The sequence below is a fragment of the Anarrhichthys ocellatus genome, unplaced genomic scaffold (assembly GCF_004355925.1).
Source record: "Anarrhichthys ocellatus isolate YVR2014 unplaced genomic scaffold, GSC_Weel_1.0 scaffold79, whole genome shotgun sequence".
In the NCBI taxonomy this organism is placed as follows: Eukaryota; Metazoa; Chordata; class Actinopteri; order Perciformes; family Anarhichadidae; genus Anarrhichthys; species Anarrhichthys ocellatus.
In genome coordinates, this window is record NW_022280109.1 from 22,416 (window position 1) to 35,754 (window position 13,339).

The window sequence follows — 13,339 nt, forward strand, 5'->3', positions numbered from 1 at the left end:
AATATTCAGTTTACTTTTTCAAATACCTTCTCTGCGTCTTGTGAGTGGATGATAGTTTTAGAGTTATTTTGCTGGGATATATTTATCAAGTTGAAAAGACCACATGTATTACTTGAATAATACCTGCCATAAGTAAATCATTTTTGATCTGGGTGAATGAAGGATGATTCAATTTTGGTTGCCAGAACTTTGCTCGTGATTTTGATATTGGTGTTTATAAGGAAATGGGCCTATTATTTGTGAAGTGAACTGGGTCCTTAATATTGAAATCAGTGAATTCAACTTTTATCTCTTTCTGTTGAATAGTGGTCATAGTTTTTGACAAGTCTTTATAAAATTCAGTGGGGAATCCATCCAGTCCAAGGATTACATTTTTTTACATGCCACAGCTCTTGATATGGCTTACCTTTTGAACTTGTAAAGTATGAAGGAGCCGGTGATGATGCTGATTGAGAAAATCACTGCTAGAGCCCAAAAACCTGGACCTCCAACAACTCCATGGTAGCCTAGGGTAATGAAGTACACAGTAAGAAAATAAATAAATATGCATAATATTTGCACAATGAAAAAAATATTCTGATCTTTAAAATGTTGCTATAGGCAAATCCAGAAAGTATAGTGAAAAAGAAAACATCTTGAGTCAATAACTGTATCAGCACAGGAACAGAAGTGGTAAGAAGAAAACATCCAACTGAACTAAACATATTCCTCACACAAAACAGGAACATTCATGAAAGCATGGTCAGGTTGATGAGAAAGCACAGTAGAGAACAGAGAAGACAGATTTAATCTGTACAGGATTGGGTTTGTTTGGAAACCAGGAAAGGAAAAAGCACAAGAATCCAAGAGCATTGGGGTTAAGCATCCAAACAGAAAGCTACGGGTTTATGGTTCATGAACGCACCAGTTACTGCTGCTGTATCTGTTGAGTCATTAGCAATTAGACCTAGCCCTTGGAAATAAATCAATAACATGTAATTAAAAAATATCAAAAAATGTAGTTTTAAAAAGCAGACCATATAGTAAGCAATTTAAAAAAGTAATATACGGTACCTGCGTTCGGGTCTGCTAGCATCACCAGCACTTGTAGTCCTCCGCGCACAACAAAGCTGACATTGTTGCCGTTGAAAGCTCGTATGATGGCTGGAATACGCTATGGATAAGAATATATAATTATGGGGAAATACTAAGCGCAGTTTGGGCAGACACATTACACTTAAACAACTACACTCTCAAATCCTACAACCCTCCCTCCCAGCATATTTAAAACATTCAAGACAGGCTACATAGTATGTGACATGGAGGGTTAGGGGATACGGAGGGGCTGATTGTCCACCGCTCAGTGTAGCATGGAAAGGAGCTGGTAATCCGAGCTAACCAGCAGCTCCTGTCAGACTCTGTGTCTCTGCTAGAAGCAAGTTGATGTCCCTTTGACAGTTTCTCTGTGTAGCTCTACTATGAGAGGTTCTTCGGTGTGCATCTGTGGGGGAGTGTCAATACATAAAGTAGCCGTAGCCCTTCTGTTTATCATGGTTAGCTTTACTGTTCTTCAGCTCTGAATATCTTGTTACGGTCTGCAAAATTATCAAAAGGTCACAGTGTTGCATTTACTGACAGTATAGATAAATAAATCTTGTGATGTACAATGTTTTTCCGCCGGTGCTTAACACCACACTAACAGTAGCTATGTGCGGGAGGCACAAACTGGGGCTACATTTAGCCAGCTTTCTGCTATTTGGTTAGTGAGGCTGTAAGATTTCGGCTGAACTGAATCTCCAAATACAAGCAGAAAAATACAAGCTCATTTACAGTAGAAAAAGCCGTTTCACACAATGTGAGTTTTATTGAAAAGATTGCCTGTATTAACATTATATGCCAATAGGATATTATGTCAAGACCAGAATCAGTTTCTCAAAGTATATTTGCACATACAAGATACTTGACTTGATTGGTGCATAACAATCAATGCAGTACAATAGGATAAAGACATAACTAAAAATGAAAATATACAATAGAATTTGAAAAGAAATTAAAGCTGCAAGCAGCAATGATCGGGCCCTCGCATCTTCATGTAACTGTAATCATAACTGTAAGCCTGTAAAAATTGACAAAAAACTGAATGTGTGTGAACGTGCTTCAGTGTTAGTAACATAACAGACTGTCAAAGTAAATGCAGGTCATTTGTGCACGTAGCTCTGACAATGACTGCTGAGTGATTCAATGCTCGAAGAGTCAAGGAGAAATAGGAGAATGTATAGTTCCATGTGGAAAAAAACATATTTTAGTAAAGAATTAAATTTCAAACCAAAATGTAGAATAATCTATCATATAAATTAGGCTGGGTGCAGTTTGATTTAAAAACTTCACATTGCATGAAATTACTTTACATTACGGCTTGTTCCAAAACGAACAAAAACATTTCAATTTACTATTAATGAAAACTCCACGTACAAGCGCGATTTGGAAACCTTTTTTATTCAATTTCTTGTCTCTAAACATCTTAGTTTGTACATATTTAGATCAGAGAAGTATTTTTCTGGTGGTGTGCCCACGAACCCTTTTAATAAGTTCAGTGTTTGGGCCGCTGTAATTAAAGAATCCTGCTTACGGCCATGGTTATCAGTAGGTGGTGCTATGACCATGAGTTAATATTGGCATGCAGAAGTCCTAAAGCCATGACAAAGTACATTTGAGTTACAACAGCTTGATGGATGATGGCGAACCATGTAAAATGGCTGCCACACCATATCCATGTCGTTTCATGAAACCTCAAGCTTTTCGTAACTTTTAACAACAAAGGTCTTGAGAATATTCAGCCGAAATTCTAAATTGATCTGATTAATTCCCTAGGAGGAGTTCGGTAAAGTACAGCGCCTGGAAATGTCAAAAACGACACTAGAAATTCAAACAAAATTCTAAATGGCTGACTTCTGGTTGGGTTTAGTGCATGGCCCCAAGAGACTTTTTTTGAGTCCAAATGTGATTTATGTGCCTACCAAATTTTGTAAATCTATGTGAAACGTACTGCGAGGGCTGCTTTGTCGAAATTTTGTAGGGGGCGCTATCGGACCAAATTGTCACTCTGAAGTATTAAAACCATAATATGTAACTCGATTTTGGGCTTTAAATGTGTATGCCAAGTTTGCTTATGTCTCAAGCATTTTCAGCCCCTCTCTTCATGGCGAAGACTGCGTCACCATGGCAACGGCGTTCGACGAAACATCAAAAGCTTCATGAACTGGCATTATGAACTTCTTACATTTTTGTGGAACTAATTTGATGTTGATCTGATTTACTTACTAAGAGGAACAAGCCAAAGTATAGAGACTTTAACTTCCTGTTACCAGTAGGTGGCGCTATGACTATGATTCAAAATTGGCCAGCAGATGTCTTCAGAACTGGAGTCTAATCAACCGTCGGACAACGCGTCCGCGAGTTCAATGTTTTTTCCTGAGTGGACCGCCTGACGCTGGAAGTTACGCTTTGCAAATTGTCAACCGCTTCCTGTATCCGCTGTGTGGCTCTACAAAACACGTGCAAACATGCATTATGTTGCTCGATATCAGGTGTAAACCACATTCTGTATAAATCATGTAAATCTGATACCGTTTGTCACAAAACGCTGATTTCCTGTAACCAGCAGGTAGCGCTGTGAATATTAGTGAAATGTAGCTTGTAGACATCCTCAGGTCATGTGTGTTATAAAGCATGGCAAGTTCAGGACAGATTTGAACAAGTCCATTGGAGTTTCATCAGGATTTTTGATAGGGAATCACATAATGTAGCCGCCCGCTACGGCTAAGCCATTCAATGAAAAGTAAAGCTTTTAATAATTTTTAATCACAAAGGTCTTGAGATTGTCCTGACCAAAAATGAAGAGGATCAGACCAATTCCCTAGGAGTTTGTTAAAGTATAGCGACTAGAAATGGGCAAAAATCTATCAAACAAATGACACAAAAATGAAAATAGCCGACTTCCGTTACGGTTTAGAGCATGGTCCCAAGAGACTTTTATTTAAGTCTCCATGAGTTACATGTGCCTACCAAATTAAATACATGTAGGTGAAACTTAGCGATGGGGCAGCCCTTTTGAAAGTTTGTAGGGGGCGCTATGGAAGCAATTTAAAAGATTTAGAATGATGCATCTTCAATGTCTTAAGGCTTTCTACACCAAATTGTAGTTTGATCAGGTGAACTGGTTTTATACTTTTATTTACTTCTCCTAGTAAATAAAAGTATAAAATGTAACATTTCATTTTGCCAGTAGGTGGCGCTATGAGTTATTGAAAATGTAGTCATTGAAATATGCTTAGGCTTGAAGTAGCATCATGCATAGGAAATTTTGTGCAAAAATTGGAATAAAAATAATAATACCCCTTACAATTACAATAGGGCCTTTACTGGCCCTACGTTGTCGGTTCCTCGGGCCCTAATAATAACCCTAACAATTTCAATAGGGCCTTTGCTGGCCCGACGTTGGCGGTTGCTCAGGCCCCAATAATAATACCCCTTACAATTTCAATAGGGCCTTTGCTGGCCCGACGTTGTCGGTGCTCGGGCCCTAATAAACATTTGAAGAACAATAGGTCCTCCGCTCTGACTATGTCGGTTCTCCGGGCCTAATGAATACATAAGAGTATGTTGAAAAATGTCATTAAAGTGTCTGTATTGAAGGTGTAAATGATACCGAGGGTGTAAGAGTCTGAGTCAGTGGGGTTGCTGGCTTTGTTGATTTTCAACTGCAGTCACCAAGAAACTGTTTTTGTGGTGTTCAATTGTGGTGACTCAAAGAGTGTGTGAAGTTTGTGACCCCTTTCTTGCCGGCCTCAGGAGGTGTACAAATTGCGGGGGACTGGGTTCCTCCAGTAATCCACAAACTATCTCCACCGTCTTTAGAGTGTTGAGTTGTTGTGTCAGCACCAGGTCACCAGATGGTCAATCTCTTGTGGGGATGAGGCGCAACCATTGCCACCAGAGATGAGTTCAATGAGGGTGGTGTCATCCGCAAACTCCAGGAGCTTGATGGAAAGTGACTGGAGGTGCAGCTGTTGGTGTACATAGAGAAGAGCAGTTTCCTCAGCTTCACATGCAGCTACCTGTCAGATAGGAAGTCTGTGATCCACCAGCAGGTGGAGTCGGGCAAGTGCTGTTGCATCTACTGCAGAGCTGGATGATGGTGTTTAAAGCAGAGCTGAAGTCCACAAACAGGATCCTGGTGTGGGTTCCTGAGGAGTTCAGATGCTGGTGGATGAATCGGAGATGTTGCGTTATGTCCGGCTGATTGTACTGTAAAAGTGATCCAAAGTGTTCTCTCTGGTTGATAATTTCATATACCGTCAATATTTGGGGAGTTCATAACTGAGATTACTATTGTTTAAGTCGCCAAGGACAATGAGAGTCCGGGTTTGTCCGCTCCACACACAGTATTCAGTCAGCAAGCATGTACTGTGCCTCGTACACGTTGGCCTGCGGTGGGATGTAACCCGTATGAATGAAACAAACTCACAGGGGGAATACAAGGGTTTGCAGTTCATGAAAAGTGATTCCAGATCAGGACAACAGTGCGGCAGAATCACTGTGACATCATTACACCAGCCACTGTTTGTAAAAAAAAAAAATCCAACTTTCAGTTTGCTGGAGAGCTGAATTTTGTCCAATTACTTGCACAGTGAACGCATGTTGAAAAGAAATATTCCCGGTAATGATATGCAAAATCCGAGCTGGCAGGGCCGCTCAAGTTCACCGGCCTGTTTTCCTATCCTGGAGCTTAATTTGTAGGGCAAGAATGTATTTGCTAGATATGCTTTTCTGGAAATGTGTAGTAAGTTAATCAAGTGATCCATTGCCTATGTGCCAACTTCCATGCGATATTTCTTGTACCTTATCTATAAACATGCTCGTCTTAGCTGGTTTCCTGTCCAGTGGCAGGACGTACAAGTCAGCAGTGGTGGGGAGGCCTGGCTTCACCACTGTAACCAGGGACTCCAGAGGGACACCTGTGGTCTGAGATCAGATGGTCAAAGGTCAGATAGAACTCAATAAAGCTGCACTAATCAATATTCGTATGTTAACAATGAAATGAATCAATGACTGTGTGATGTGAAAGGGGTCAAATAATTACCCCAAACTTACATTTCTTGGCTCCAAAGAGCTTTTTAGCTTCATCTAACTCATTGTTTTGGTACGTGGCTCACAAACTGCTCTCATTAACACAGGCAGAGGCCACAAGCAGCTGCGTTAAAAAATGCTTGGAAGCCTACTGTTGCCTTAACCTAAAATAGTATTTCACAATCTTTTTCTAAACTTAATTAGGTACTTTTGTTTACATATGTTGCTGCACTTTGATACATTGTGCTAGCAGGTAAAAAGTGGAGTATTTAGAAGCTAAAGAAACAGTTTTTTCCCAGGGGTTGGTAGAGTGCAAAACAAAGTAAAAAAAAAGACTGTAAATATATTGGATTTAATGTCAGCTTGACACAAAACAACTCAAATAGGATGCTGATGAAAGTGTTTGCTAAAACCTTTGCCATAACAAACAATATAAGGTCAAATAGAACTTCATATTTTGACTACATTTAAAATACATTTTATTTTGTAATCTTCTGTATTATTTCACCAACCAAATGTATCCATGTTTGCAGCCAGGCTCTAGGAATCGCAATGCTTGTCAATCTGTTGACATTTGTGGTGTTGATGGTTTGGATTACAATGAAATTTGGTACAGATATTCATGTGCCCTTTAGGATCAATTTAAGTGACGTTAGTGGCTACTTCTTTTTCTAGCACTATTATCAGGTCAGATCAGGCCAGTGTGTTCTAAATTCCCATCACACTCAGCACACTTTGTAAATTTGCAAATTAGCAAATGTTAATATGCTAACACCCTAAAACAATGATGGTGAATACAGTACATGTAAACTGTATAATACTTTGTTTACATGATAAAAACAGCATGTTAAAATTGTGATTGTCAATGCAATAGCAAGTACACAGCCACAACCTTAGCTAGCATTGCTGGAGACTCTTAACAGCCTCTTATTTCCATACTGTTTTATTATTCCTGTTTTGTGTCTTTATGTGAGGCCCATGGTAGACATACATTAGATGTACTACTTCTGCTATTTCCATTATTTTGAGAGTGTATTATTAACACACACACACACACACACTACTTAAGAAAAGCATAATTTAAAACTTGTTTTTCAAGTCCTACCTTAATGAGTATTTTGGTGACCACCTGGCCGATGTCCTCTCTCCACTCTGGAATGTTGGGGTTGAAGTTGTCCAGGCTTGTGCTGAAACTCAGAGGGATGACCTGAAAGTTATCTTAGATTGGAAAAAACAAGGGAGTAGTAAGCAATCATCACAGTCATCATTTAAAACTCTAAAATTGATTTATTTCATAAGAGTGTATGAATAGATACAGTAATGGCAGATATCAAATGTGGTGTATATACATCATATTTCATTATGAAAACAAAAACAGAACTGTATTAAATTTACCTTGATGCAAAACCATGAGTGTAAAGTTTAAAATCTTTAGAATTTACTATAACAGTTGAGGAATAGCCAGAGATTGTTTGACCAAAACACACATTTCATTCTTAGTTTAATTCCTATATTCAGTCAATATTTTATGCTGCATTGACCCAACTCTACAATTAGGTTTTTTCAAATTTCATTGTTACTGTCAGGGTTGTGGGAAAAACTGGTTGTAGGGGACGGACCCAAGCACAGAGAAACACAGGAGCAGAATGATATATGGAGCTGATTTAATAATTAAACAAAATAATCCAAAACAAAACTTGCCGAGCAAAGAAGAAAAATGTGTAACAAAAAATCCAAAGGCAAAACAAAAAACACGAAACAGGATCAGTATATCAAAATTACAAAAAAAGGCCATGAGGGAAACATACTTGAAAACACAGAGCAGAGCTGAACAGGACAAGGAGCAACAAGGGAACATACCATGAACGATCATATCGGTGCAGAACAGAGCACAGCAGACCATACACTGGGGAGGTGCAGGTGATTAGACACAGGAGGATTCAATCAGGACAGACAATCACAGACAAGCGGGAAAACATACAAAGGCAGGAAGTGAAGAGAACACAAGAGGCAGGGAAATTCAAAATATAACAGAAAAACAACTAAACAAAACCCAAGACCGTGACAGTTACCGTAGACTCGAACTGTCCTGGTATCCTGCACCATAGATCGGCCATTAGAAGCCTGGACAGTGACTGAAACCTCGCCTGTCTCTGGGAAACGAGTCAAAAGGCTGCTCTGCAGAGTCAATGTAGGCTACAGGAGAAAGTCACAACAGATTGGCGTTAGTTCGGTCAACTGTGTATACAGGTCTGGGATCACAAAATGGCTTCCATGATGACATGTTGGAATTGGGCTAAACAGTCATCCTTACTTAAGTTGGCTATAACTGATACTTTAAACTAACAAATATTGTCAGGGGAAAGCACAATATTTGTGGAAAGCATTGTGCCAATGTGAAAGGGATCGCTCCTACGAGCGATGAATCTGTAGAGGCTTTTCAGCATAATCTGCTGCTCTCTTTGGCTTGACAGAGGTTTTTAGTGAGTTTCAGCTCATTGTTTAACTGTCCAGCTGCAACTGAAATGTTTAGGTTCACTCTCACCGCTCTCATAGTGTTGATGTCTGCTGCACAAGACATATTTTTTCAGAGAAAAAGCGCTAAAATCCACTGTACACTACCTCAGCACTAAACAGCAGACAGACAAAGTAAGCAACTAGCTGGTGGACATAGTGGAGCGTTTGGCAGGTAAGGAACAATGAGTAACATTTAGGAGGATTAATTAGCAGGAATGGAATATCATTTTCATTACTGTATAACAACCTGCAACTAAGAATCGTTATGTTTTTGTTAGCTTAGAAAAAGCCATTGATAACTACATGGTGATTGTGTCCTCTTTAATGGAGAACGCAACATTGCACCGCCATGTTTTTTCTACAGCAGCCCAGAACAGACAAAACCAAACACTGGCTCCAGTGAGAGTCTTTCGCGTTTTTCCATTACCTAAAGGTAGGGATTGGTACTGAAATTTAGCATTTAACGGTGCCCGGTGCTAAATTATTAAAGACCGGAGTACTGACATTGCTGGTGTTTTTTTGTTGGTACTTTTTAATTTCTGTATCTGTTTTTATAAGTAATTATTTATTCATGAAAAAGAACCGAGTATTCATAATAGTAGCTCCTAGTAGTAATAAAATCTTAAAATCTGAACACCACCGTTTATCAACATGCTTGTAAAGGTAGGGGTGAGTGGAGGGATATTTTGTTGTTTGCAATCACACACTGTTCCTTTAAAGAGACATATTTATTTGGAGACCAAAAGCAGAACTAAAAGAGTGTGAATATTACATTGAATCATTACGTTATCATTCATCAGGTGGACACAAACATTACTCATTAAAATGAATGATAATGTTGCTCTGTGTCTACTGGATATAAATAGTATTTGCTTTGCTAACATGTTTGCTATAACAACTCTAAAAGTGTGTTTTCAGCTTGTTTTGCTGCCCCAAAGTGGCCAAAAAGATAAACTAATGGGGTTTTAAAGGGAAAAAAAGTTGTAAAAATGTTTTAATCGAATGTTCATAAAAGTTATAAGATGGAGTATGTAGTGTGTCCTTTACCCGCTGGTTGTCTCCAAGCCACCAGTAGAAGACAGACAGGTTGGCCTCAGTTGGAAGGACTATGGCTGTCAGATTAACCTCATGGTTTCTACCAATGATAGGTACCACTTCCAGGTGCACTTCCTGTAGGGGGGCTGTAAGAGAAGAACAAATGTTTTTCATTAGTACATCGATATTCCTCTAATGAATTGAGACTTTCCCTCTAAAGACTACCTTTCAAAAACACAAAATATGCATAGTTGTCCAATAACCATATAAAAACATTCAGTGAATCTGGTAGGCCGACCTGTGACCTGGATGTACATGGTGGCCTCGTCTTGCCCTGCCATGTTCTCGGCCTTCACAGTGACCTTGTAAACGCCTGGATTTTTGTAACGATGCTGGATGTGATCATCTGTCACTGTCAGGTTCTGGTAGATTGCCCAAACCCCGTCGCCGAGGTCCACCTGGTACCTAGTGCTGCCGGTGTCGCCCTGGTAGAAACGAATGAGGACTTTCAGCCAATTCAAATTGAATAGAAAGAAGGAAAGGATGAACTGACAAAACCTTTCATCCTACCTCTTGCTGGTGGACAATGAATGTGATGTCATCACCAGGAGCCACGGCCAACATCTGACCTTTGATGCCGACCTGTAGTCCTTTCGGGGGCAAAAGAGGGCAGTTGTGCTGTTTGGTACTGTGCTGCTTGTTAAGCCCCCCTTCACACATGTTAGATATCACCTTCCTGTAGCTGAAACACAGCAGAGGAAAGCTTAAGTGTAAGAGTGTGAAGGTGTATGCAAGTATCTTACAATGAACAGTTCAACATTTTTGGAAATAGGATTATGTTCTTGTTTTTCAGAGATTGGGATGAGAAGATCAATATCAATCATATATCTGTGTCTTAATGAAGCTGGAGACAGGTAGCAATTAGCTTAACAAAAAGGCTTGAATCAGCGGGAAACAGCTAGTCTGATTCTGCCTAACGTTCAAGAATTAAGCCTAAAACTAACTTTCTGTACGCCCCTGACCCAAACAGCTACAGTTCGAGTTAGGTGGAAGGTTTTGTTTGTCATCTGTAGAAGCGTAGTGAAGCTCCATAGACAAGGATTTGTCTATGACTGTTTCTTACTGCTTATATGCAACCACACTTGATTGTGGACAATATCGAAGTAAAGCATATGGTCAAAGTGCTTGAGTCCCGCTACAAGGTGCCTTCATGTGTGAATTTTACTCAGTCTGTTGTGCCTTGAGTGCATTAACTGTTACAATGACAATTATGGCTAATGAGCCACTGTTGAATAACAACATTTATAAAATAAAGTATTAATTATTATTATTATCAGTGTGCTGTTAAGCCCCCCTTCACAAGGGTGTTCAAGGGTGTTCTCGGGGGGTCTGACGGAACCTCCACAATTGCCACCAGGTATTTCGCACACTGATGATTATAATTTTTCTCTTCCTTCCTGTACTGCAAACATACCAAACCATGACCCCAAAACCATGGTACATACCGAACAGTACGTTTTGTGTGCCTTTCCACCTCTATTACTACACACATTGTGGCAAACCAGGGGGAAAAGCCAAGCCGACACAGCACAGGAGGCGGATCCCCAAGCTCAGGTTGGGGGAGGTGATAGAGGGAGTATACTGTCCGGTGCAGATGCTGCAGCCACTAGGCACGTGGCATTGGTCACACCTGCAGCCCATGAGCTAATTACAATGAGCATATATTCCCAGGGCTGTGAAGCAGCAGGAGCAGACAAACTGGGCAGAAGAATACGAGGATCTCCTGAACCTCTGGAGAGGAGCTTCAGCAGACCGGAGGTAATATAGCGGACTCACCTCTCTCCTCTGCTCTGCCCAAACAGGACGGAGGAATCATCTCACCCTGGGTGTAGACCGAAGGCCAAAGACCCCGACCGGGAGGAATCTTTTGTTGAGTTTGACCCTATCCCGCTTTACACTACCCAGTTTATTAAAGGACACTTTTTGTTACATGGCTACTGTCTCTGAGTCACCTGTTTTATCTCTGAATCTTGCCTCCACGTCCCCCAGGTTGCCACAACATACACAAATTTTATCTAATTTATTAAATCTATTCACAAAGTAAAATGTAAAAAACAAAAAACTGTGGTTTAGAGAGAGTGCTGTAACAATTTTGACTCCAGCTCCATAATTAGCGCATAGATATGACAATGATATTGATCTTATCATCTCACTCCTGGAAAAAATAAGTCTATGTGTGTGTGGGTGTATATGTGTTGGTGTGATGATGATAATATGTTTGTGCACATGCACAGACCCAGTGCTGGATGTATAGGTTGGTTTTAGATGGCAGTCTTCAGGCGGTGAATCTGGATTATGCCAGAAGTCAGCAAAGCAGCGATTGCCTTCCGTTGGGGACCGTTCAAAACCATAGTCACTACACACATACACACCAAACACACAGATATGATGGAAGAATAATAAGAATATTGAGTAAACATTGACCTGCAAATTAAACATAGTAGCTCAATGCAGTATGCATGTGCATAATTTCATATTTTGTATGTAAACTTTAATCTGCATAATGCATATTTTGCATACGTGCTGTATATTAGATATTTTTCAACACATAATACACAACAAATAGTGCTGGTATGAAAAAATAATGGACACGGTAGAGACACCTGAGGCAACCGTTTTGTTATCATTTTTGCAATGATTTAGAGCATTATATGATTTTAATAGACATTTGCTGGATGGGTTTTTTCCATTGTGATAGTTTGTCATATTTTTTTCCTTTCTGTTCCTTTTCATTTAAAATTCATAAATTAATCTAATATAATTAAATAGTGATTTTCTATTGTTTTTAATGTTTGATCCTCAATTGTGTCCTCTATTATTTATTAATTTATACACAGTATATTATGTATTAATATATATCTTTATTTGTGCTTCATTTATTGCTTAATTTTTCAGATATAATAATCCACAATGTGCAATAAAGTCTGTTCAGTGTTTTCTACATCTGTGGAGTGCTCACCAGGTGAAGTCTCTCTCTGTGCATTGACAAGGTTTGGTGGTGAGAGCTGATGTGTAGCTTTTTCCTTTGATACAGAATGCTGTGTCCTTCCTTCTCCTGAAACTCCGCTCCTGGCCCATAATGCACTTCTCTCCCTGACGGTAACCATGGAAAAATGGGAATTCAGTTTCAAACGACAAACAAATGTACAGTAATTATGTGTGTATGTACTGTATTTGTATGTGTGCATAACCTGCAGGTCTGTGAGCTTCCAGAGCTCGTATTCAGACTCTGTACACTGATGGGGGAAAGACTGCCTGAAGTCCACTTTGACCAACTCCCAGTCTGACCTATAGCTGATGTGCCCAAACACACTGCAGACACACACCACAGACACAGAATTAATACATATCCGGATATGGACATCTGTGTGACACAACTATAATGTCAAATCCAATCTGTACAGATACAGATTATCAGACTGATCTGATGAAAACAGTATAAACCATGATCACCAATTTAAGTATTTAATTAAACCTGTCAGTTCACATTATAACATGTTATCATGAAACAGAAGTTTAACTGTGCACACAAGTTGATAATGCATCTGTAATGGCTTTTCATATAAAAGGAATAAAAGCAAAAATTTGAGAAAAAGTCCAAGAGGCAATATTTTTGCTC

At 39.5% G+C, this 13,339-nt stretch overlaps 1 protein-coding gene across 5 annotated transcripts in view; it reads right to left on the reverse strand.

Moving 5' to 3' along the window:
* The window catches only part of sorcs2 (sortilin-related VPS10 domain containing receptor 2), a 294,082-nt gene that overhangs the window by 12,651 nt on the left and 268,092 nt on the right, over positions 1–13,339 (reverse strand). For 3 of the 5 annotated variants that reach the window (XM_031874310.1, XM_031874309.1, XM_031874313.1), the window contains 12 exons: positions 12,912–13,032; positions 12,680–12,813; positions 11,957–12,076; positions 10,231–10,402; positions 9,959–10,145; positions 9,673–9,806; positions 8,181–8,304; positions 7,214–7,326; positions 5,881–6,003; positions 1,054–1,153; positions 905–952; positions 407–506 (listed from right to left, as the gene is read on the reverse strand). In XM_031874310.1, coding sequence (XP_031730170.1) covers positions 407–506; positions 905–952; positions 1,054–1,153; positions 5,881–6,003; positions 7,214–7,326; positions 8,181–8,304; positions 9,673–9,806; positions 9,959–10,145; positions 10,231–10,402; positions 11,957–12,076; positions 12,680–12,813; positions 12,912–13,032 — 1,476 coding nt within the window. The remainder of the gene's footprint in view (positions 1–406; positions 507–904; positions 953–1,053; positions 1,154–5,880; positions 6,004–7,213; positions 7,327–8,180; positions 8,305–9,672; positions 9,807–9,958; positions 10,146–10,230; positions 10,403–11,956; positions 12,077–12,679; positions 12,814–12,911; positions 13,033–13,339) is intronic. The other 2 variants (XM_031874311.1, XM_031874312.1) reach the window with 2 other exon arrangements.